Source organism: Carassius auratus, chromosome 25 (genome assembly GCF_003368295.1).
Source record: "Carassius auratus strain Wakin chromosome 25, ASM336829v1, whole genome shotgun sequence".
NCBI lineage: Eukaryota > Metazoa > Chordata > Actinopteri > Cypriniformes > Cyprinidae > Carassius > Carassius auratus.
In genome coordinates this window covers 20,941,546-20,967,898 of record NC_039267.1, presented here as the reverse complement: position 1 = coordinate 20,967,898, position 26,353 = coordinate 20,941,546, and the positions used below count along the sequence as shown (strand labels likewise).

The following is a 26,353-nucleotide window of genomic DNA, read 5'->3' as shown; positions in this document are numbered from 1 at the left end:
TTAAATAAAGAGTGCATTCGAGGGAATCAGCAGCAGATGAGCAGGGTGTTCAGAATGTAAGACTGTAATGATCCTGTTGAGAAGTCAGCATCGCAGTCTTCAGTGTAAGTGTGAGTTTATTCATCCTTCTCTCACTTCATTCTCATCTGCATTTTACAGGAAGTTGAACTGCTGTCAGATTGGGTTTTTGAATTGTTTTTTTATTGTTGGTTTGCGTATTTGATTACTGGATTCAAAAACACAAAGGTCGTAAGAAGAAGAAGTGAATACTAAGGAGTTATATTTTGTATGAAGAATATGAAATATTCTTTGCATTGTGAAATTATCATGAGAATGAAACTAGTTTCTGTTAAATTGATCTTGATTTGTTATATACAGACATTAATTTTTACTGATTCAGCAATAACAGTTGGGTCCACGGAATATGATTTTATTCAACTTTTTATTCAGTTTGTGGTTGTAATTGCCATATACTGTTTTCTTTTTAAAATAAGATCTGGATATTTTTGAATTTTTTTAAAATGCAGTTGAACCTATATATATATATATATATATATATATATATATATATATATATATATATATATTAGTTATGTGCTTTTGTTTTGTTTTTTTTTTCTATTTTTGTTTAGCATAAAATATATTTAGCTTTTGGTCTGTAAAAATATGACCCAATTTTGATGAAAATGAATTTTCCATATTGATTCTTTCACAGGTGTTATCTCTGTATTATGAAGCACATATTGCATTGTGTTGTGTTGTAGCGTTAAAGGAAACTTATCTTAACAGAAAATTACCAATACATTTTCCGATTTTATTTCTAATTTCAGTAATTTTATTTAATGTTTTAAAGTTTACATTTTTCATGTAATATTTACATTTTAATTCAGCTTCATTTCAATGAACAAGAAAGCATTTTTAAATGTTTTATTAACAACAATGCTACATCAACAGTGTTTACAGTATATATATAGCACATTCCAATATATCAGTTGCACAATTGACTCTGTTATACAGAGAGAGTAATATTAGGCTATTATACAGTGTTTTGATGATTTACTCACTGTTTTACTATTAATGTGTGATTTAATGTGATTAAACAAATAATAGTCTTAAAAACTTCACAACCTCAGAAGTGTATAGTAGACAGACTCACACTATGCACTCCAGGAGTTTTACTGTAGTCATTACTTGTTAAATGGCCTATATCACTGGGACAATGATGCGTTTGTGATGAAAGTGCACTGAATAGTGTTCACCATGAGACAGAGATATTAATCTCAAAACACAGATGATTAACCCAAACCAAGCAACATAGGTTGGCCAATAATGGCATTGAGAGCCTGTCTTTCTTTAAATATATTTGGACAATTCCCATTGTAACTAAAGTTATTTTTAGTTAAATTTTCTCCATTCAAAACCTTCATTTATTCTGTTTCTTGATGGAGGATCCAGTAATGTTTTATTAAAGAGCGTGGCAGCGTGTGTCAGTGTGACAGAAGGAGTGTTGTTGTATTATTCAGTTCATTGTTGTTTTCCTTTGACAGCGCACTTGTGCTGTCTTTCTTATTTAGACGAAAGCATGACGGGAGTTTTGCCACCCTCCAAACAGAGATCCGGTATGAAGCGACCTCGTAATGAGCCTTACAGGTACATCCACACACACTCGTTCCTCACAGGCATATTCACATATTCACAGCTCGTGTCATGAGGAAATATGAAACATCTGCTTCCTGAGGACGTCTCCAGTGATCTTCCACTCATAGTTTTGACACTGAGTCACTGTGCTTTTCTCACTCCGATTCAATCATCTTTGTCTTTCTCTAGTATATAAATGTTTTCGGGTGTTTTTAATATTATACTCTGTTCTGTTCTGAGTTATGAGCTAGAGGACATTTCCAGTGCAAGTACATTAGTATGAGGTATATTCTGGAAACTGTGACTAGGAAAGAACTACAATGAAGCATTGACATTGAAATAATTGAATTAAAAATGATGGAGAAATATCAATCTTTCGGTTTAAATATGTTGGATACATGTAGAGAAACAATATATGCTACATTAATTGCAAAATATGCAAATGTACACAAATATTTAAGCAGTTCGGGAGCACTGACTGTGTAACATCATTCATTTTCTTCATGGGATTGGGTTGATACAAAAGTGTTATTGTGATAGTTTTTTTTTTTTTTCAGAATCAGCGGATTGTAGATTGTGATTTAGGTTAAAAATGAATAAATATTTACAACAAATGATCTGTTTAACATACAAAGTAAAAAATACGGAGGCAACGTTTTAGGTTTTCCGCTTTTAACTTAAATTTACAGTTAAATACCGTAATTTCCTTAATTGATATAATGTTAATATATCAACCTGTTAAAGTACTGAAATCTGTTTTGTACCTTTGTAATAATACACTGAAGAGCAGGCGGTGAAGAGAAAGTCACGCGATGAACCAATGCCTATCACAAGCAGCTTTTAAATATTAACATACATTGAAGATGCACAGTGTCATTTACACAAACACTAAAAACCATCACGGTAACTCACGTGAAATAATGCAATAAACATTCATTTACCAAGATTATGTGTAACATACAACCCTAAAGAACAAAACTGGTAAGAAAAAAGCTGAGAAGAAACATAGTTATTTCAAAAGAAAAACATTAGATTTGAAATATTAGGTAGGGAATTTGGGAATTTTAAGTTATACATTCTTTTTCACTTCCAAAAACAGAATATTACCGTAAAATTATAATACCATAAAACGTCCAATACAGTTGTTCACTGTATATAGTAGGGGAATTTATGGATATCCATTTAACAGTTTTTTTTTTACAGTAATGCTTAAATGATTTAGACCACTTACAGCTCATAAAATGCATATTTTATACTCAAATATGAGCTTCAAATATAGCTTTTAAATCCTCCAAACGAAATTAAACTACATTTAAATCATTATCATTTTGTTTCATTTTATACAAATTTATTTTGCATTAACTGTGATGATAGGGTGTGTAGAATAACTGCACAAACCTGTGTAATCCATACAGTGAAACACATCTGACAAATATACTTTTTGTTATATGGCTGTATAATGGCTACTGTACTGTACAGTGAGTGACTGTAGCTCAGTAGACTGAGGCGTTGAGAAACAAGCTGTATAGAAAAATTAAATGTAATCGATTGAAAGTAAATGTAAAGACATTTATAATTAGTGCTGTCAAATGATTAATCGTGATTAATTATGTTTTTGTTTGCATAATAAATGTGTGTACTTTGTATATTTATTGTGTATATAAATACACACACATACATTATATAGTTTGAAAATATTTACATGTATTTACATACATGCATGTATAATGTAAACAAAAACTTATTTCGGATGCAATTAATTGCGATTAATCATTTGACAATATATTCTATTTTAAATCAATTTTATTTTGAACATTCTATTCTTTCTGAAACTGTTCTCTGCATTGATAAATGTTTCTTGCGCAGCAAATCAGCATATTAAAAGGCTTACATCTTCTTTTAAATGTGACCCATATCTGATATCTGCATTTACACTAAACACTGAGAAACAACCCATGGTACACATACTGAACCCGAGACAGGGTTGCCAGGTCTGAGAAACAGAACCAGCACAATTGCGCTTTTTTTTTCTGTGGTTTTCCTCGCAAGGGAATACTGACATGAGAACTCGATTTGAGAATATATGATTCCAAGTGCTTTTTTCCTCTTATGTGTTATCATATCCGATCCACATGGGAGGAGACAAAAAAAATCAGATTTGGGTCACTCGAACCATGTAATGTTAATTCGGCCATAGAGACTTGGGCACGAACATATTAACAACTGCATAGCAGTGACTGTAGCAGCATTCACGTATACAAACATCTAAGATAAACACTGTTTATATACTGTATTAAAGACCGCATTTAATGTCCTTTATCTACCCACAATGCACTCTAAGAAGTACAAGGTCTATAATGCAGTTTCACAGTCCATTTAATCTCATTTACCTTCCTAAGCGTCCAACCAGCACTTAAACACACTCTCTCACACACACACACACGCACGAATTTACTCCACTTATTTGCATAATGTTACAGGACGGCTTTGACTGGCGTCTTCTCTCTTGGCTCTGGGCTCCATATGACTCACACAGCTGCTTATTTGCCTCTTGTTAAGTGTTTCACACATCAGAAACTTTGTTCTCTATTTCAATCTCATCAGAATATCTGACGTCTCATTGGTTATGGCCTGCGGTCAGACGCTGTTGTTACTGCATTAGTGTGCGCTGAGATTCAACACCACCCCTGGATGCTATCTGCATTTTAAACACCCTCCCGTAGGGCCAAGCATCCCGTCATAGAGAGAAAACCTCTGAAAATATGTTTGGCAGCATGCATTAGTGTGGTACACGGGGGTTTCTCTAGTGGCCATTTTTTTGCTTGGAGATGTGTGTACCTGCCATAACAAATGTCTAAATTTAACCCTCTAGTGTGCACTTTGTTGCCCCTGGTTAACAAACTATTTTATTCATTTCAGAAATGTATAAGAGAGAAAAAAATATTCATGAGGGATTACTTTTAATAAGAATGGGATGTTTTTTAAAATGTGTACTGTGTCAGGGATTTACATTATTGCTCTGCAGAACTGCTCACTGAGAACAAACTCTTCTAAAATACGATTCATATTTGTCAGTGAGTGAACAGATGCAACTAAATGAATATGGATTTAGACACAATAGAAAATAGCAACTGCAAATACTTCAAATATGTTCAGTTTACAAATTTTAACAAATATTAGATTGTATTATATTACATATTATTAAAATATCTATCTTTTAGTGTTGATTTACCGTTAAAGTAAAATGTAAGTAAAAAGTCAAACTTGTATCCAGTTCTGTTCGGTTGGATTCTGTCACTCTGGCAGTGATTGAAAAATATGTAAGACAATGTTTAACATAATAACCTCTTTAATATCTGCAATTTTTTTAACATTGTAACATTTTTGTACTATTTTTAACATAATATTCTGACATTAGTTGAAAATTAAAATAGGTACATATAATAAATACAATGTTTTGTCATAAAACTCCAGATTGCGCAGGCTTATAATATCCCAACATGGCACACCTGATTGGTTTCTTTTCACAGCAACAGCCAATGAGCTCACTGCTCAATATCAAATACTTGGCTTGTGCTTGCTGTAGTAGTTGCAGTGCACTTCAGAAACCCTCCACCTTCCCCAGCTCCACCTGTATAGATCTGCTGCAGGGTAATCTCATGCATGTTATATATGGTGGTTATTTCATATATGGCCAGTAGCAGTATTATTTCTGTATAATACCATTTCAAACTCTCAGAGAGTTGTCATGGCAGAAATATAAATATTTGATAAATAAAAGTCTGTCTCGCCATACAATGAACATTTATTTACAAACCCAATTCCAAAAAAGTTGGGATACTGTACAAATTGTGAGTAAAAAAGGAATGGAATAATTTACAAATCTCATAAACTTATATTTTCTTCACAATAGAATATAGATAACATATCAAATGTTGAAAGTGAGACATTGTGTAATGTCATGCCAAATATTGACTCATTTTGGATTTCATGAGAGCTACGCATTCCAAAAAAGTTGGGACAGGCAGCAATAAGAGGCCGGAAAAGTTAAATATACATATAAGGAACAGATGGAGGACCAATTTGCAACTTATTAGGATAACTGTCATCCGGACAAAAGAGGACAAGGACAACCCAAGTTGTTATCAGCGCTCAGTTCAGAAACCTGCATCTCTGATGGTATGGGGTTGCATGAGTGTGTGTGGCATGGGCAGCTTACACATCTGGAAAGACACCATCAATGCTGAAAGGTACATCCAATTTCTAGAACAACATATGCTCCCATCCAGACGTCGTCTCTTTCAGGGAAGACCTTGCATTTTCCAATATGACAATGCCAGACCAGATACTGCATCATTTACAACATCATGACTGTGTAGATGAAGGATCCGGGTACTGAAATGACCAGCCTACAGTCCAGATCTTTCACTCATACAAAACATTTGCCATGTCATAAAGAGGAAGATGTGACAAAGAAGACCTAAGACAGTTGAGCAACTAGAAGCCTGTATTAGACAAGAATGGGACAACATTACTATTCCTGAACTTGAGCAGCTTGTCTCCTCAGTCCCAGACGTTTGCAGACTGTTATAAAAAGAAGAGGGGATGCCACACAGTGCTAAACATGGCAGTGTCCCAACTTTTTGAGATCTGTTGAAGTCATGAAATTTAAAATCAACTTATTTTTCCCTTAAAATTATAAAAAAAAAATTCTGTTTAAACATTTGATATGTCATCTATGTTGTATTCTGAATAAAATATTGACATTTGAAACTTCCACATCATTGCATTCTGTTTTTATTCACAATTTGTACAGTGTCCCAACTTTTTTGGAATCAGGTTTGTACACCACGGAGTAAACATTTCAAAAAGGTACTTTACTTTTTATCTCACAATTCTATATTTTTGTCTTGTAATTTTAAGTTTAAAGAATTTAGAGTTTAAATATTGCTATTGTGAGTTTACATTGAGCATTTCTGATTTTTTGTTTTTTTATTATTATTTAATTTTTTTAGACACATGGTTTGATCTCATAAACATGCATCTTAGAAAAATGTCAGAACTGTGAGATAAAAAGCTGCAATTACCTAATTAATTATAAAATGTAATATTTAATTACATTAAAAATAAATAAATAAAATCGGGATTTGAACTCGGGACGCCCATAGCGCACGGTGCTGTATGTTGGAACGCTGCCTACGAGGCTATTGGCTCCGACTTATATTAGATTTTTACATATTCTAATAAAATGTGAGTGGTGCAAAAGTTGCTGCCCCAATTTTTCAGTGTTTGTCATGTTGATGCCAAGTGGTTTCTAAGACATATTGAGTGATGGGGTCTGCTATGTAGTTGTTAGAGTGTTTTGTGTAGCCTAAGTTATAAGAGCCCACCCGCACATTTTTTTGAGTATTTTCTTTTGTCTAGATATGGTTGGGTTCCTCAGTCAATAGTATTTTATGGTATTTATGGTAAATCTCTCTGACCACACTGAAAATAAATTAATTACAACATGCCAATTTAGTTTACTTAGGTTTAGGTTTTGGTTCAAATCCCTAATAAATAAGCAACATTTTGAGTGAAAGCACTGTTAAAGAGGTTCAAACACACTGGGACTGAGATGCATTTGAAGCTCAGATCTCTTGTTGAGAGCAGGTTATTTTAAGAGCTGGATGTCACTGTCGTAAGACTCTTTTATCCTGCAGCTTGAGCAGCAATCTGACCCAGTCTGATCCCATTGCAGTCTAATGTATATCTCCCTCAATCACTGTAGTCCTCCAAGGCAAAGTAATTTACAGCTCCCTATCTGTGGATCAGAGAATCTCTCTGGACTGTGTTGAATGCAGGGAAAACTGTAAGAGCCATAAAACAGTGGAAAAGGACCAATATACTATTTGAAAAACACATTCTTCCTTAGAGCAAAGCAGAAACACACAGGTGATCACGCAACAACATAATGATTGTTTGCTCAGTAATTCATGGACTTGTGATATTTTGTTCTGTTTTCATATTTTAAGCTATAATATGTCTTTATTTTTCAGTTAATGGTATATGTATATACCATGGAGACCAATTAATTTGATGGATACAAATTAAATTTACAAGTAATTTCTGTCACTTTATGCTGGAGAAACAGAATGGCAGTGCTGTATACTGTTCATATGTAAAGACGTAATCCACCCAACAACAAAATTCAGTCAACCAACCAGCCAACTACATACAAACCTATCAATCAATCAATCAGTCCATCAGTCAGTCATTCAATTAATTAATCATAGACTAACCAACAATTGAATCAATCTAGTAACTTAGGAAAAAAAGTAGTTTGACCAATAACATGCAGGCTTTGTACATAATCAACCAATCATGACACGTGATCTACAGAGTGGTTAAAGCAATTAAAATACTTGTACACATTGTGTTTTCAACTAGAAGCGGCAATGCACAGATTAATCGGTGTATGACATCAAAGATCGATTCAAAGGTACTTTGGTATCATACACTGATCTGTCTGTGAGCGCTGCTTCAAGTCCAACACTGGATGTGTTAGGCAATACAGAAATCCTTGCCAGGATTAATTGATCAGTAGGTTAATTGGTAGATTGGTTGGTTGGCTGGCTGGTTGGTTAGGTGAGAGAACAGTCAGATGGTTTAGTGGTAGAATGAGGGCTTGTCAAAATACCCACACTTGTGTTCTTTGCACTTGAACACTTGTCTACTTACATGACGCATCTCCTGTATTTTGATTCATTTACTGTATAAGTGTTCAAGTGATAAACCAGCCTGCTAACAAATAAATCCATCATGTTTTATTGTTTTAAGTAACTGTATTATGCTGTATTTAATTTAAAAATAAATCTCCACTCAGCCAACCATCAAATCAATCAGTCTATTAATAAGTCAGTCAGCCAGCTAACTAACTGATCAGTCATTCAACCAGCCAGACCACCAACCAACCAACCAACCAACCAATCTGTTAGTCATTCAGTCTGTTAACCAATTAACCTATTGATCAGTCATTCAATTGCTGTCACTTTTAATACATGAACTAACAATGAACAGTTTATTGTGAATTCATATGTTCATTAATGTTAAATTATACATAAATGTATAGAAATGAACATTAACCAAAAATATGAAATACAACATAATTAGTTCATTGTTATTTCATGTTAGCTGCAATAATGCATAAAGCATTATTGTAAAGTGTTATCAGATTGCGTTACTATTTTGTACGTTATCTGCTCTAAAACAAAATGTGTTTTTCACCCATATCCAGTCAGCACATTAGAAAAGCTCTGCAGAAATGTCTGAGACACTGGTATATGTGCTGTTTCAATTCTCCATCAGTTGTATTGTCATAATAATAGCAATTTATGATCTCTCAAGTCATGTTACGAGGTTTGCTCATGCGTGATCCAAAGCCAACCAGGATTACATATTTCAGTTCTGCGGATGCAGCGGTATATTTCAGTTGTGGGGCTTTTCATTCTTTTCCCTTTCATCTGAAATGCCCATGTTTTGATTTTTAACCGTGCTGAAATAGCAAAAGATTTCATTCCACTCCATTAACCTCCATCCCGCTTCTGTGATCCCCATTCGTTTCAGCCAAACCATTTCCCCCGTGTGCATACTCGATCTAAATTAATCAATCTGAATTACCTCAGGGAAACAATCAATCATGACAAACACACAAAGGACAAGTAAGCAGTTGCAGTTTCACACTGTTCAATACTATCTGTTCAATGAATTTGTCCCAGCGCGCTGTTTAACACCTTCTGTCCCGCATTGATTTACACAGTGAATTTAGTGAACAACAAACAGATGCACTAATTATACAGCAAACAATTGTGAGCTACAGTGATTGATCAGAATGCTTGTGCCAATTTAATATTGTTTTATAAAGCTAAACATCATAAAAAGAGATACTATTGCCGGATGATGTCTTTATGGCCCCTGCTGTTCTACAATTTATTGAACAGCCAGCAAATCCGTCTTTCGCAATAAAAAGAAAGCTGATATCTGTCCAGATGTACATGAATGACCGTTGATAGAAGCGTATACAGTGACGTGTTTGATTCAGATGCGCCTCTCTCTCTGTGAGCCGTCAGACAGAGACTGAACTCTGGATAATGAAGCTTGTCTGAGAGATCAGCCTGTCACTTTAGAACAAAATCTCATTAGTTTGAAGAGACCTCTCTGTGTGGTGTGTGATCCCATTTCCTTCACTGAGAGAGAGAAAGTGAGGAAAGACAGCAGGAGAATGTATTAGCATTTTAGCAGTAGGCCTATGCGGTTATGAAGCTGTGGCATAACGGTTAGCACTCATGCTAAAGACGTGTCAAGCTGTGATGCTAGTGTGGGAAGCTGAAGTTTGATCCCAGCCTGCTTTGTGTCTCAGTTTTTCTGTGCAATAACTTTTTTTTTGGATCATATGTACCATTTTTCTTAGCGTTGGTTTGTGTGTGGGGCTTTGAAAACGTTTATTATCAGGAAAAGTTTAAGTTTAGACTCTAAAAATATCACACATGTGCACACATGTATTTACAGTATGTATGTATCAGCTTTACAGACATTACATTTTATCTTATATTAAAATAACATTAAAACAGAATTTTTGTCATTTTTACGATGTGTCTATGTGTGTGTGTGTGTGTGTGTGTGTGTGTGTGTGTGTGTGTGTGTGTGTGTGTGTGTGTGTGTGTGTGTGTGATGAAATAAAACTAATAAAACTTTTGAATGGTAAAAAATAATACATCAAAGATTTAAAAAAACATTTTTTTATTGATTTATATGAATCTTTTTTCATGAAACCAGGACACTTTAGGTACCCACCCAAAATATTTAACTTTGTACACCCTATATCTCAAATTTAAAATGGTAAAATATGGTATTCACACACTTACTCCTTGCGGAAAGCCTTAACTAACTAAAATGTTTAACTTAAAGGGGGGGGGGGATGCTCGTTTTCACTCAATATCCTGTTAATCTTGAGTAGCTATAGAGTAGTACTGCATCCTTCATAACTCCAAAAAGTCTTTAGTTTTATTATATTTATAAGAGAAAGATAGTCTGTACCGATATTTCCAGGAAAAACACGAGCGCCTGACTGCATTATCCTTAAGAAATAAACAATATATAAATCTGGCGTCAAACTGGGCCTTGTTTGTAAAACAAGCATCTTCGAAATGCAGGGAACAAACAAAAACACTTGCACAACTCTGTTGATGCTCTGTAAAAATAAACTCCATCCACTGGTCCCTTAATGCTGTTCTCTTTTGGTAATCTGTGCAGGGTTGTCTTGCCCTGGCAACCAAAAACACACTCCTTTTGTGACATTTCGCGACGCTCTCGCTCTGATCAGTGAAGTCTGTTGTGCTCTCAGTGCTCTACTCTACGGGAGCGTGCGCTCTTCCGGCAGAAGTGCCCTCAGGACCCATATAAGGAAATTCCGCTCCATCTAACGGCACACAGAGCCATACTCGAAAAAAACTTTCCAAAACTTGTGACAAACAGGAACAAAAATACTCCTTCAAACGTACAACTTAATTTTTTTAACTTTGTCCATGTTTAGCATGGGAATCCAACTCTTTAACAGTGTAAAAAACTCAGTATGCATGAAATAGCATTTCACCCCTCCTTTAAATTAAAAACCGTAATATTTCATCATCTGACTTCCAATGGACATTTCAGTTCTGCAGAAAACTGCAGCTCTTTGTTTAGCTGCAGAATCAGTGTGGGCATGCATATGCCTTTATTTCTGTCTCTTTCACTCTATTCTAGCACGTTTTCCTAATTGCATGCTCCATCATGCTCTTGACACCAGTAGCAGATTTCTCCCAATCTCTCATCTCCTGATATCTCTCTCTGGTCACAAACCTCTGGGCCTCAGGGCATAATGGGAAATGTCTCCTATTTCATTGACCCTGCTAATCTTTAAATAAAAGCGTAGACATTTTTGATAAAGCTCTTTGTTGCCAATTTTTGTTGGAGACGTTCGCAGCATGCTGAGGATGTGACAGAGCAGATAAAGTTGGAGATGTAGAGTGATCAGTAAAGTGCCATGCTGGTAATGTATCATGCAGAGGCTGCGACTGGCATGCATAATCAGCTGTGATGTTCTTCAGTCGCAGAACAGGAAGTAGGCCAGGGCCTGCCAATAATAACCGTACCTTATGAATCAGAAAAAAATCCTTCCTTCCTTTCAAATCACTTATCTGGTTTTCATTTTCAGGGTTTTCGACTATCAACATGTTCCGACCATCCCATGTGACTTTGCATCTTTTCGACGGATGTGTTCATCGCCCTCTTCATCTTCCGAAGCCCTGCGGCAAAGCAGAGAAAAACCTCAGAGCAGACACAAGTCCAGGAGCAGAGGGATCCAGCGTAAGATGCACTGACATCTTTTCAATTCAATTCAATTCAAGTTTATTTGTATAGCGCTTTTTACAAAATAAATCGTTACAAAAACAGAAAATTTATCTTTTACAGAAAATTATGTTTCTACAATATTTAGTAGTAGCTAGTAGTTTGTGCACATTTGACAGGATTTTACAAAAAATAAAAATAATAATAAAAATACAAGACGTAGTCAGCTAGACGATGAACTATCAATATTATTAAGTTATTATATGATTCAGTCACACATTTAGCAATAATTGTTAGTTCTGTTTGTTGATTCAAGGTTAGCATCATCTGAGGTCCTCTGAGGGTCAACATCATCTCTTCTCAGGTGTTCTGGATCCAGACTGGAGCTTGTTTAAATCCTAGTTGCGAAACATAGAAACAAAATACAGACATCATTAGCATAGCTGCTGATCCAACAAAGTAAAATTTGTTTAACCCAAGCTAATGAATAAAAATGCACCTTTGAACAGATGCAACTACACTCACAATTAAAAGATACATTATTCGAATGCTTGGCGAAAGAGATGTGTTTTTAATCTAGATTTAAACAGAGAGAGTGTGTCTGAACCCCAAACATTATCAGGAAGGCTATTCCAGAGTTTGGGAGCCAAATGTGAGAAAGCTCTACCTCCTTTAGTGGACTTTGCTGTCCTAGGAACGACCAAAAGTCCAGCGTTTTATGACCTTAGGGTGCGTGATGGGTTGTAACGTGGTAGAAGGCTAGTTAGGTACGCTGGAGCTAAACCATTTAGGTCCTTATAGGTAAGTAATGATAATTTGTAACTGATACAGAACTTAATAGGTAGCCAGTGCAGAGACTGTAAAATTGGGGTAATATGATCATATTTTCTTGACCTCGTAAGGACTCTAGCTGCTGCATTTTGGACTACCTGTAGCTTGTTTATTGACGAAGCAGGACAACCACCTAGAAGTGCATTACAATAGTCCAGTTTAGAGGTCATGAATGCATGAACTAGCTTTTCTGCATCAGAAACAGATAACATGTTTCGTAGCTTGGCAATGTTTCTAAGATGGAAGAATGCAGTTTTTGTAACATTGGAAATATGATTTTCAAAAGACAAATTGCTGTCTAATATAACACCCAGATTTCTGACTGTAGAGGAAGTAACAGTACATCCGTCTAGTTGCAGATTGTAATCTACAAGATTCTGTGTAGTGTTTTTTGGTCCAATAATTAGTATGTCTGTCTTATCCGAATTTAATTGGAGAAAATTGTGTGTCATCCAATCTTTTACATTTTTAACACACTCTGTTAGCTTAGATAATTGGGAAGTTTCATCTGGTCTCGTTGAGATATATAGCTGTGTATCATCAGCATAACAGTGGAAGCTAATTCCGTATTTTCTAATAATATTACCAAGGGGCAACATGTATATTGAAAATAGAAGGGGACCTAGGACGGATCCTTGTGGCACTCCATATTTTACTGATGATAAATGAGATGACTCCCCATTTAAGTAAACAAAATGGTAGCGATCGGACAGGTAGGATCTAAACCATCTTAGAGCCTGCCCTTGAATACCTGTATAGTTTTGTAATCGATCTATGAGTATGTCATGATCTATGCGACATATAGTTAATATCAGTTATACGCAGCATGCACGATACAAGGAAATGGTCTGTAATATCATCACTTTGAGGTACAATATCTATAGCAGTAAGATCGATTCCATGCGATATAATTAAATCTAGTGTATGATTAAAACGATGAGTGGGCCCGGTGACATTTTGCTTGACTCCAAAGGAGTTTATTAGGTCAGTAAACGCAAGTCCTAATGTATCATTTGCTTTATCAACGTGAATATTAACATCTCCCATGATTAGCGCCTTATCAACTGTAACTAGAAGGTCTGAGAGGAAATCTGCAAATTCTTTTAGGAATTCTGTATACGGCCCTGGTGGTCTATACACAGTAGCCAGAGCAAGAGATACATTAGATTTCTTTTGCATGTCTGACAGAGTAACATTTAGCAGAAGTATTTCAAAAGAGTTAAACCTGTATCCTGTTTTCTGGGTAACATTGAGAATATCACTATATATTGTTGCAACACCCCCGCCACGACCAGTCTGACGGGGCTCATCTCTCAAAGATCGAGATAAAGACCAAATAAAGACCATCATTTTTAATTTGAGCATATATACAATTAAAATGTGCCACTTCTCCAAGAAAAGGGGCCTGAATATATTAATGAAATTCTCACATTAAGGGGACTGTCTAAACATTTGTCCAAAAAATGATCTCTAAAACTGAATTTGGCTATTAATAGCCAATAGCAAATTATGGTTTTGCTGGGCTGCATAAGGGTAATGCACCATTCCAACTTCCTGTTTTGATATAAAATCCACAGAGTATATTATGGCCACAATAGTTTTGACATGACATGGCAAAACTCAAAGAAAACCTATTTTAATCTCCAATACTCCAGATAAATGGAATGGTCTCAGAACTTGGCTAATATTCTTCTCGAGAGATTACTTCTCTGATATTCATAGATCATTCATTCAAAGTTCAATATCTGGTATTTTGTTCTTAAAACATGAAAACATTTTTTTTTACATGGTTCATGGAACAGTTTTTTACCCACATGTCATTCCAAACCTGTAAGACCTTTTTTATCTTCGGAACACAAATTAAGATATTTTGGATATGCCTGGTGAAAAAACCTTGGGAGAAACCAGGCTCAGTTGGGGGGCCAGTTCTCCTCTGACCAGACGAAACAAGTAGTTCAATTCCAGGCTGCAGCAAAGTCAGATTGTGCAGAAGAATCATCTGTTTCCTGTGGTCTTGTCCTGGTGCTCCTCTGAGACAAGGTCTTTACAGGGGATCTGTATCTGGGACTCTAGTTGTCCTGGTCTCCGCTGTCTTTCAGGGCAGTAGAGGTCCTTTCTAGGTGCTGATCCACCATCTGGTCTGGATACGTACTGGATCCGGGTGACTGCAGTGACCCTCTGATCTGGACACAGACTGGATCTGGTGGCCAAGGTGACCTCGAAATAAGAGAGAAACAGACAAATATTAGCGTAGATGCCATTCTTCTAATGATGTAGCAAGTACATCAGGTGTTATGGGAAGTGTTCCCGGTTCCGGTTTACCTAATTAATGCAGCCTAAAAATCCTTTAACAGATTTGGATATTAAAAGCATATTAGTATGTTATGTGTATGCCAGGTTAAAGAGATGGGTCTTTAATCTAGATTTAAACTGCAAGAGTGTGTCTGCCTCCCGAACAATGTTAGGTAGGTTATTCCAGAGTTTAGGCGCAAAATAGGAAAAGGATCTGCCGCCCGCAGTTGATTTTGATATTCTAGGTATTATCAAATTGCCTGAGTTTTGAGAACGTAGCGGACGTAGAGGAGTATAATGTAAAAGGAGCTCATTCAAATACTGAGGTGCTAAACCATTCAGGGCTTTATAAGTAATAAGCAATATTTTAAAATCTATACGATGTTTGAGAGGGAGCCAGTGCAGTGTTGACAGGACCGGGCTAATATGGTCATACTTCCTGGTTCTAGTAAGAACTCTTGCTGCTGCATTTTGGACTGGCTGTCGTTTGTTTACCAAGCGTGCAGAACAACCACCCAATAAAGCATTACAATAATCTAACCTTGAGGTCATAAATGCATGGCTTAACATTTCTGCATTTGACATTGAGAGCATAGGCCGTAATTTAGATATATTTTGAGATGGAGAAATGCAGTTTTACAAATGCTAGAAACGTGTCTTTCTAAGGAAAGATTGCGATCAAATAGCACACCTAGGTTCCTAACTGATAACGAAGAATTGACAGAGCAGCCTTAGACAGTGTTCTAGGTTATTACATGCAGAGTTTCTATGTTTCTTACCATGCCTGGTTTCTCCCAAGGTTTTTTTCTCCATTCTGTCACCGATGGAGTTTCGGTTCCTTGCCGCTGTCGCCTCTGGCTTGCTTAGTTGGACACACTTAATTTACAGCGATATCGTTGACTTGATTGCAAATAAATGCACAGACACTATTTAACCTGAACAGAGATGACATCACTGAATTCAATGATGAACTGCCTTTAACTATCATTTTGTATTATTCACACACTGTTTTCCTAACGAATGTTGTTCAGTTGCTTTGACGTAATTTCTTTTGGTTAAAGTGCTATATAAATAAAGGTGACTTGACTTGTTTTGGATAAAATCAGAGAGCTATCTGACCCTCCATAGACAGCAAAACTACTGAAATGTCGCGGCAGCAGTCGCGGCAGCCCTCGTGTGACTCCTCCTCATGTGAAGACCAACAAGTGTAAAGACAATCGACTCTACCTGCGTGACTCCACCGAGCAGGGACACCGACAGGGCACTTTGAGTATTGCTTTTTCCCCCCTTTCTTTACTTTTTGTATAACTTGTTCTCAAATATTTCTTACACTTGTAGTCATTATGTGTTTTCAGATCTCTACTATCACTACTAACACTCTGAGAGCAAGCTATGTACGTCACAGGAAGGCCTGTCCGACAAACCTACGGCCCGTCCCTCTGACCACTACTACTACACTCTCTATTCCAGTTGGTCTCTGGAACTGCCAGTCTGCAGTCAATGAAGCAGACTTCATTTCTTCTATTGCTACTCATTCCAGTCTCAACCTCATGGCACGGACAGAGACTTGGATCAAACCTGAAGATACTGCCACACCTGCAGCCCTCTCCACTAATTTCACTTGTTCCCACACTCCTCGTACCACTGGGAGGGGTGGAGGTACGGGTCTCCTTATATCAAAAGAATGGAAATTTGATCTTCAGCCATCACCTACAGGTACTGGTTCATTTGAATCACATGCCATTACTGTAACCCACCCTGTTAAAATCCACTTTGTGGTCATTTATCGTCCCCCAGGTCAAATGGGAAACTTCTTGGAGGAGTTGGATGTGCTGCTATCAAACTTTCCAGATGATGGTACTCCTCTCGTACTGCTTGGTGACTTCAACATCCACCTAGATAAACCTCAGGCTGCTGACTTCAAAACTCTGCTCACCTCATTTGATCTCAAGCAAGTGTCTACTACAGCGACTCAAAAGTCAGGCAACCAATTGGACCTCATCTACACGCGCTTTTGCTCTGTGGACAACTCTTCAGTTGCTCCCCTGCACACCTCTGACCACTTCCTGATTACTGCTAACCTAGCACTTACTCCTGAAGTGCCTCACACTCCAACACAGGTCACCTTTCGATGAAACCTACGCTCCCTCTCTCCATCTCGCCTATCTGCTGTGGTTTCATCCTCGCTTCCTGAACTCTCTCAGTTTTCTGCTCTGGACACGAACAGCGCTACGAACACTCTTTGCTCCAATTTAACATCTTGCTTGGACAACTTTTGCCTAGATGTCTAGACCAGCAGGCACCACCCCATCTGCCCCCTAGCTGTCCGAGGTTCTCCATGAACATCGCTCTAAACTCAGGGCTGCAGAGAGGAAATGGCAGAAATCAAGAAACTCTACCAACCTCAGTGTGTATCAGTCTCTCCTCATCTGCAAATGTCTTCACGGCTAAAATAACAACAAAATTAACAGCTGTTGTGACACTCGGACACTCTTCAAGACTTTCTCTTCTCTTCTTAATTCGCCGCCACCACCTCCTCCATCGACTCTTACAGCGGACGACTTTCAGTTTTCTTCACAAATAAGACGAGATCCATCAGTGACCAATTCTCCACACCGCAGACTGAGGACAACTTCACAATGACTGACGCACACTCTTTCTCCTCCTTCTCCCCACTCTCAGAGATGGACGTCTCCAAACTTCTCCTGTCTATTCACCCTACTACTTGTCCACTTGATCCGATAATCACCTCCTTCAAGCGATCTCTTCTTCAGTCATACCTTCGCTTACTCACATTATCAACTCCTCTCTTCATTCTGGAACATTTCCCTCAGCATTCAAGCAGGCTCGGGTAAGACCACAGATCAAAAAACCATCTCTAAATCCAGCGCTTCTTGAAAACTACAGACCGGTATCCCTTCTTCCATTCATTGCAAAGACACTTGAGCGAGCTGTGTTCAACCAGCTTTCTATGTTCCTTGTACAGAACAACATCCTGGACAGCAACCAATCTGGCTTCAAAAGTGGCCACTCAACTGAGACTGCTCTGCTCTCGGTTACTGAAGCCCTGCGACTAGCAAGAGCAGTTTCAAAATCCTCTGTACTCATCTTACTGGACCTTTCTGCTGTTTTTGACACTGTTAATCACCAAATTCTCCTGTCCACCCTCACAAAGATGGTCATCTCTGGAACAGCACTCCTGTGGGTTAAGTCCTACCTCTCTGACAGATCCTTCAGTGTGTCTTGGAGGGGTGATGTTTCAAAGTCACACCACCTTGCTACTGGGGTTCCTCAAGGCTCAGTACTTGGACCACTTCTCTTCTCCATCTACATGACATCATTAAGATCTGTCATTCAGAAGCATGGCTTTTCTTATCACTGCTACGCTGATGACAACCAACTCTACTTCTCATTCCAACCAGATGACCCGACGGTAGCTGCCAACATTTCAACCTGTCTGAGTGACATCTCTAGCTGGATGAATGACCATCACCTTCAGCTTAACCTTACGAAGACAGAACTCCTGGTGATTCCAGCTAACTCATTGCTTCATCACAACTTTACTATACAGCTGGGCTCGTCAACCATTACTCCTTCGAGGAAAGACAGAAACCTAGAAGTTGTGATGGATCATCAGTTAAGCTTCACAGACCACATTGCTACAAAGACCCGGTCCTGCAGGTTTGCCTTATACAACATTAGGAAGATTAGACCCTTCCTGTCAGAGCAAGCAAACCAACTTCTTGTCCAAGCTTCTTGTCCAAAATCACTCTCACTGACCTTTCCCTGGACTGTGCTCAGCTGGTGGAATGACCGCCCAATCGCAATTCGTACAGCTGAGTCTTTACTTATTTTCAAGAAACATCTAAAGACTCATCTTTTTCGCCTGCACTTAACCAACTAACACTAGCCCTTTTCCTTTTCTTGTCTTTTCATTTATAAAAAAAAAAAAAAAAACCTGCCTATCTGTTCTATTGAGAATGAGGAGTTGTCGTCATAGCACAAAGCCCCTCCCTCGATATCACAGTCTCCGCCATATTGGCAGGATACTGGCGGCGAAACAGGATAGTTTACATGTTGTTAACTCGGTAGTAGAGGAGGATCTCGCAATTCTGCACTGTTTTACCATGCCTGGGAGTTACTGCTGCGTTAAAAATTGCTCCAGTACCTCACACGATACATATGGAAAACATAGGAACAATGGAATACAGTTTTTTTTTAGGTTACACCAAGCACAAAACAGCTCTCAGGCATCCAAAATATCGACCCATACGAGCTCCCTGCAGCAGCACAAAGACCTGGACCATTTACCTCCATGCACACATATGGACATTGGGAATTATATTGTTTTTGGTTTAAGTTACTACACAATGCAGGAGTTTAAAAGCCACAAGTCTTTGGAAAGTTACGAGGCTTTCTGTTGTGGCTGGGTCCATCTACAGCAGGTGATGAAAACAGTGTTGTACTGGCCAAAGTTAGTTTATTCACATGCGTTTTAGTGTATTGTAATTACATTGCACTTAGAATGCACTTCTTGACCAAAATGACAAAGTAATTAACTGCGACTGTTTCATAAACACTAGATTGTAACGTGATGTTCAATATATACAAACGTTTCCAGCATCTTTTGATGTAGACTAAAGCTGTGTATGTTTAGTTATGATTTGATTTTAGCCAATGACACATACTGTACCAGGTTTTTGTGTTGGGGGCTGCAAAGTGGACAAACCAGTTCTGGGTTGGCTAGGGTAGTTAAATGTGTGATTGCGAGATGTAAATGTCCTGGTTAGATTAAAGCCATTAACAGCGTGAATGCAAGGTGACTTACATCATAAACAAGATAATTCCCAATGTCCAAATGTGTGCATGGAGGTAAATGGTCCAGGTCTCTGTGCCGCTGCAGGGAGCTCGTATGGGTCGATTTTTTGGATGCCTGAGAGCTTCTCTAAACCCTGCTATTTTGCGCTTGGTGTGAGCTTGTTCCTTTAAGGTCCCCTTTCTTTCGCCTTATGTTTTTGCATTGCTTTACTTTCTTCCTTTCTTTCGAGTATTCGTAGATCCGTCTCGATCTGTTCCGCAGACAAAATAAATGCGCAAAAATTAAAGAGCTCTGAAATGTTTAGTCGCGCCTCTGTGAAGTTCTGAAAGCATTGCCCCTGGCAACTGATAGCGTATCTTGCCATCAGGGCACCCCTCCCCTCCCAAATCTACCCAAATCGGCACGTGACTCCTCACTCTCAATACTAGACTAACTGAGACTTGTCAAGGCACTTGTATACTGTTGTTCTCTTGTTGACCCGACAGCTTCTATTGTTCTCATTTGTAAGTCGCTTTGGATAAAAGCGTCTGCTAAATGATTAAATGTAAATGTAAATATTTCTAGGTTCAGAAACATTTCATTCAGTAAAACAGTCCATGTGACATCATTGGCCCAACTTCAGTTTTGTGATGCTACGATAATACTTTTTTGTGTGCAAAGAAAACTTCAGTAACATAATTTACACAACCATTTCTTTCCCCCGAGTTATGTCTTCTGCCATTTTTGAAAGTATCCAAGAACATATTGGACATTATCAGCATTGTTTACGTTCGGGGGTAAAGCACACCCATGAACGTATGTCCTTCCCTGCCACCAATGTTCTTACTGTGTTTCTGGACCAGGGAACATTTCAGTTGTGTGGCTGTCTACGGACAGATACTGTCGCTCTCCGATTTCATCAAATATATATCTTAATGTGTTCCGAAGATTAACAGAGGTCATACAGGTTTGGAATGACATGAGTCATTAATAACAACATTTTAATTTTGTGGTGATTTAACCCTTTAAAAATATAGAGTTATATGCTGAATAAATTTGACATTGCTGTGCAAATGTCAAAAAGTTAAACTGCCATTAAGTTTATAAACAAGCTGCCTGAGCAATTTTAAGGTAACTCTATCGCCCCCTTGAGTCCTAGAGTTTGTTACATTGAGAAAGCTTGTTATATAGAAAGGTACAGTGTTGCATTGATGTTTGCATTTGCATCTCATGGTAAATATCAGCATCGCTTTTACAGTGTTTTGTACCCTTGCATTGTGTTTTGGTGTATGTTGCTCATATAATCATGTTTTTGTGAGCATGCATGCACCTCTGCTGACGAACTCCAGATGGTTCCTTTATTGAAATCCTCCCTCTGCTATAGAACTGCTCCCTCAGTAATCAAACTTAGCCTATCACCAAAAGCAATTATAGCAAATTAATAGTGCATAACCAATAAGAAGCGTTTATAGTGCTTTATTACAAGCCCTAATAGTTTTTACTGCCAGCAGATCACAATAGAATGAGTTTGCCTTTGTAGCTGGGAGGTCAAACCGCTTTTTAATGGCTGGTGCTGAGCTGGAATGGGATTGGAGGGTGTTTGAGTGGTGTTAACATGCTGCGGAAAAAAAGGTTCAATCTAAGTTTCCATCATTAGACACATTAGATTAGAAGAGTTGCTTATATTGGGGCATCCTCATTTCTCTCTTGAAAGTCAGACAATTTAACTTCTTGGAAGTAAGCTGAAGCATACAGTTTTTAATCCTATACTATGCTTGAAGTGGTAAAAGTAATCAAATTGTGGCTCAACCGGGGAGGGGTTACATGTTTGTCCAATCAATGAGAGATGGAGGGTGGGGCAGAAGAAAAAAAACAGTCGGGAAACTTTTTTGGAAACAGTTTTTTTTGCAGTACATTTGGTGCTTCTACTTGCACAGAAATGACATACTTTATCAACAAAAACAAACAAACAAACAAAAAAAAACTTTTGTGTGCTAACTGCTAGGCTATATCTCAGATGTCTTTATTTAAAGCTGCAATGTGTCCTTTCTGCTTCACTAGGGGTGGCAAATTAGTTTGTCGCTACTGTTACTGAACATTAATTTTCGCTAACTTCCTTCTCTCTGCAGTGAAAATGGAGGAGCTGGTGTGCATTAAGAAAGAACTGACAGTGATTAAATCACAGATAGATGAGCTGCTGGACAGTCTGGAGCGGATGGACCCTCAAAGCCAAGAGCTGTCCGGTAAAACACTTTTTCTTTCATCATCAGATGCACCTTCTAAAGGTGGATTATGAGCCAGGCCAGTGGGGTCTTAAATTTCAGATGTTTTTTGTCATCATTTGGACATTATATCTTATATTTTGTGCAAGTGGGGCCTCTGAAGGGGGTGTTGCTTTTCTGTCCTTAATCTTCAGTTTTATGTAATTCAGCGTGTGTGTGTGTGTGTGTGTGTGTGTGTGTGTGTGTGTGTGTGTGTGTGTGTGTGTGAATCTCAGGAGATGGTGTGACGTTCTCTCCGCTCCATGGCTCTGTGAGCAGTGTGGATGATTCGTCTGGTAGCCCTCCTCCCCTGAGGACAGAAAGAGACACACAGAGCCCACAGACTGCAGACTGCAGTGATGAAGACAGACAGCATGTAAACACACACACACGAACACACACACACATACAATGGCGAAAGCTCAACTCTTACTCAAACACTTAGGAACAATGTGATTAATGTAACTGTGAGACCAGATTAAATGAATCATACCCATAAATTAATTCTACAGTTTTTTTTTTTTTTTTTAAAGGGGGGGTGAAATGCTATTTCATGCATACTGAGTTTTTTACACTGTTAAAGAGTTGGATTCCCATGCTAAACATGGACAAAGTTTCAAAAATTAAGTTGTACGTTTGAAGGAGTATTTCTGTTCCAAAAAACCTCTTCCGGTTTGTCACTAGTTTCTGAAAGTTTTTTTCGAGTATGGCTCTGTGTGACGTTAGATGGAGCGGAATTTCCTTATATGGGTCCTGAGGCACTTCTGCCGGAAGAGCGCATGCTCCCGTATAGAGAGAGGCTGTGCACAGACTTACTGATCAAAGCGAGAGCGTCGCGAAATGTCACAAAAGGAGTGTGTTTTTGGTTGCCAGGGCAAGGCAACCCTGCACAGATTACTAAAAAAAAAACAGCATTAAGGGACCAGTGGATGGAGTTTATTTTTACAGAGCATCAACGGAGTTGTGCAAGTGTTTTTGTTTGTTCCCTGCATTTCGAAGATGCTTGTTTTACAAACAAGGCCCAGTTTGACGACGGATTTTCACATAGTTTATTTCTTAAGGATAATGCAATCCCAACGAAAAAGGGTCACGATCGTGTGTTGGAACCGCAGGCGGTGAGAAAAACTGCTTCAAATATCTCTGTGTTGTTAACTTAGCTATCGGCGCGTAAGCACATCAAGTAAACAACATGCGATGTTGTCATCAAACTGCACTTTCCACATGTACAGCTTAAAAAAAAAAAAAAAAGACGACAAAGTGGAACTTAGTCATTTTCCAAAACCGCTAAGCAAATATATACAGTTTCAGTACATACCACATAGAGACGTCCTGCTGATGCTGCTCTTGTTAAATTTCAGCCTCGGGATCTGTTTCTGGATCATAAATATATGCTGAATCTGACTGTTAGCCATGGTTTGTTTTGGATGATGTTTTTTTTCCTCACGGTAATGTCACAGCTTCCAGCTCTCAACGCAAAAGCTTACTCACACTCGTGATTCTTTAGCTCCGCCCACACGTCACGCCTCCAGCCGGTCGTGTTTTTCCGGGCAAAAACGGTACAGACTATCTTTCTCTTATGAATACAATAAAACTAAAGACTTTTTGGAGATATGAAGGATGCAGTACTACTCTATAGGTACTCAAGATTAACAGGATATTGAGTGAAAATTAGCATTTCACCCCCCCCGTTAATATACGGCCAAATTTTCATAGATAAAGAAATCAAAAATTCTGGATATTACTGAATGTTCAGTATGTGTGTTCCCTGGGAATCAAACTCACAACCTTTTGAGCTGCTAATGACATGATCTACCACGGAGCCACAGAAACGATTAATTGCATTGTGAAATTTATGACCATTTTAACGATGACGTTAAAATTTACATTTAGTTTTTTATTTTTATTGATTGATTGATTGAATAAAACATCTTTCAACTATATTATATGATATAAAAAAACTGTACAAAGCTTTAAAAATAGCCATTTACAGTCTATCCATGACATTAATCCATGCATGTGTTTTCTAGGTTAATTACTATGAATCAGATTTGCTCTACATGTAAAGACAGGTTTCAGGTAAGTTGGAACCCTTTTTTTTATATAAACTGCCAAACTGTTGTTCCCCTCTAAATGTTCTGTTGCTCTTTCTCACAGATTACAAATTCAGATACTATGCTTTGGGTAAAAGTGAAAGGATCTCTAATGATGATGTAAAAAAACAACAATCAGGAAATGTGTTTGGATCAGTTCCAAATATCCAGATCTGTAGAAATTGTCATCATGTAAAGTGAACATAAATCCAGTTTCAATCCAGTTGTGGAGCAGCTGTTCAGACCTGAAAAAAACTATGTGTCGTCAAAGGCTCCTGCTGATTTTAGGAATTATATGATCACAAGCTGTTTTTTACATGATTTCAGTCAGTAAAAAACTGATAGGAATCGAGAGTAGGATAAAATTAAAGAATAGCGTCCACACACACACACACACACACACTTGTTATTGCAAATATCCTACATAAATTATTTAATGGTTCTACACAAGAGCTCAACTGATATGGGTTATTAAATGATATCATTAAATAATATAGATATCTATAAATAAATAATATCTACATATAGATATATATATATCAATCAGCCCTGGTATATTGACAAAATAGTACAATTATGTATATTTATGAGATTTATAATACATAAATGCTTTTTTTTACGCTAATGTCATTCAAATTCACAAAATCTTTAATAACTGTTACATAATTCATAATTTTGGAATTGGCACAATGACTACCATCTACCTCTGTTGTTAACTAGATATGGTGTTTGGTTAGTGCAAGTGATATGTAAATATTTCCCAATTTATTGCTCTGGCCAGTATAGTTTTATGACCAGATTTACTGTATGATAGGAATATGTGAATATGTAGTCAAGGTCATACACTTACTTTTTTAATTTCTCTTAAATTAAGTAATAAAACATTGATTGCCTGCTGAATGTTTTTTTTTGGTAATATACTTTTTTTTTAAATATATTTCTGTGATTTTTTTAAATATTGTGAAGTGCTGTTTTTTTTATGTATCACTTTGTCAGTTGCATTGTGAATATATTCACTAACAGAAATAAAAATGCATTCATGTACAGAATGTGGACTCAAATGTTTTTTGTCTAAATATAATATTAAGGACAGAAGTTTAATAGAAGTAATAAAAGTCACTATTTAGTCACCAGGGTTCTGAATCAGCACTTTAGGGGAGATGATTTCTATTGATGAACTTCTATTTTCATGAAATTTTAACTATTAACTACTTATTAACTAATGATCTAAGCAATGCCTAGTGTTACTTACGTTACGATGTTTCATGAACCAGTAGCCTTCAATGCTTTTGGGCACAAAGAATGTTTCTATAAATTGAAGCAATCTCAAATCCAAATTCCATTCCAATTTGCAAGGACAGTCTAGCACTTCTGACTCACAGTCTGTAAGTATGTTTGCATATTTAAAGAATTTGCCACTGATGATTCAAATGCACGTTTTCAGCAGTGTAGAGTAGCGCTTGATGTTTGTCATTTCTCCAATCACAAATGCAGACATGGTTTTATGTTTATGCAGCGCAATGCAATGCAACGCATAAAAAAAACAGTATAAGTCATTATAATCAGTATTTATGTCCCCACTGGATGCAACAAATGACTCGTTTGTTATGGGTTTTATTGGTTTTGTCTCATCGGGCCTGGACACGCATCACTACGGAGCACCTCACATGGCAATGCAGGAAAAAATTGTAGGCTAAAGCATGTGCACGATCTACTAATTCGTTCCCTCAATGTACTAAAACGTGCACACAATTACTATTGCGTTCCCTAGATTTACTTTTTTGTTCACTTGATTTATAAATTGTGTGCATGATTTACTAATTCGTTCCCTCAATTTGCTAAATCGTTGTTGTTGTTTTTTTGCCTGTAACTCCAACTGCGCAAAAGGATTCAGGTTAAACTCAGAAATGTATTATCCTTATACATCCAATATAAAGGCCAGCGCTTTAAAAGTCTTCTGTTAACTACTGCAAATGTGCTGTTGTTTTGGTCCTCCTGCAGTTATATATGGATAAAAATGTAATTGATTATTAAAAACAGTAAACTGATTGGTCAAACTTGGACGTTTCACTTGTTTT

At 37.4% G+C, this 26,353-nt stretch overlaps 1 protein-coding gene across 4 annotated transcripts; it reads left to right on the top strand.

The window, feature by feature from the left end:
* On the top strand, positions 1-25,240 carry LOC113043788 (RNA-binding Raly-like protein). Of its 4 annotated transcripts, none has more exons than XM_026203386.1 (7): positions 1-104; positions 1,575-1,650; positions 11,870-12,021; positions 22,054-22,167; positions 22,422-22,561; positions 24,213-24,261; positions 24,340-25,240. In XM_026203386.1, exons 1-6 carry the CDS (start codon positions 68-70, stop codon positions 24,246-24,248), a joined length of 555 nt encoding a protein of 184 aa, XP_026059171.1. In that variant the 5' UTR covers positions 1-67; the 3' UTR covers positions 24,249-24,261; positions 24,340-25,240. The 4 variants fall into 4 exon arrangements, with proteins under 4 accessions (XP_026059171.1, XP_026059169.1, XP_026059170.1 ...); XM_026203384.1 differs by having other exon boundaries at positions 1,548-1,650; XM_026203385.1 differs by having other exon boundaries at positions 1-110.
* Positions 25,241-26,353: the final 1,113 nt, after the last annotated feature.

Bases quoted from the DNA above. Each gene is read 5' to 3' on its own strand.
- LOC113043788 (XM_026203383.1), top strand. From the start codon at position 68: ATGATCCTGTTGAGAAGTCAGCATCGCAGTCTTCAGTGTAAGT. The intron at 111-1,547 runs GTGAGTTTATTC...TTCCTTTGACAG, and splicing joins TCGCAGTCTTCAGTGTAAGT to CGCACTTGTGCTGTCTTTCT. The intron at 1,651-11,869 runs GTACATCCACAC...TTTCATTTTCAG, and splicing joins CCTCGTAATGAGCCTTACAG to GGTTTTCGACTATCAACATG.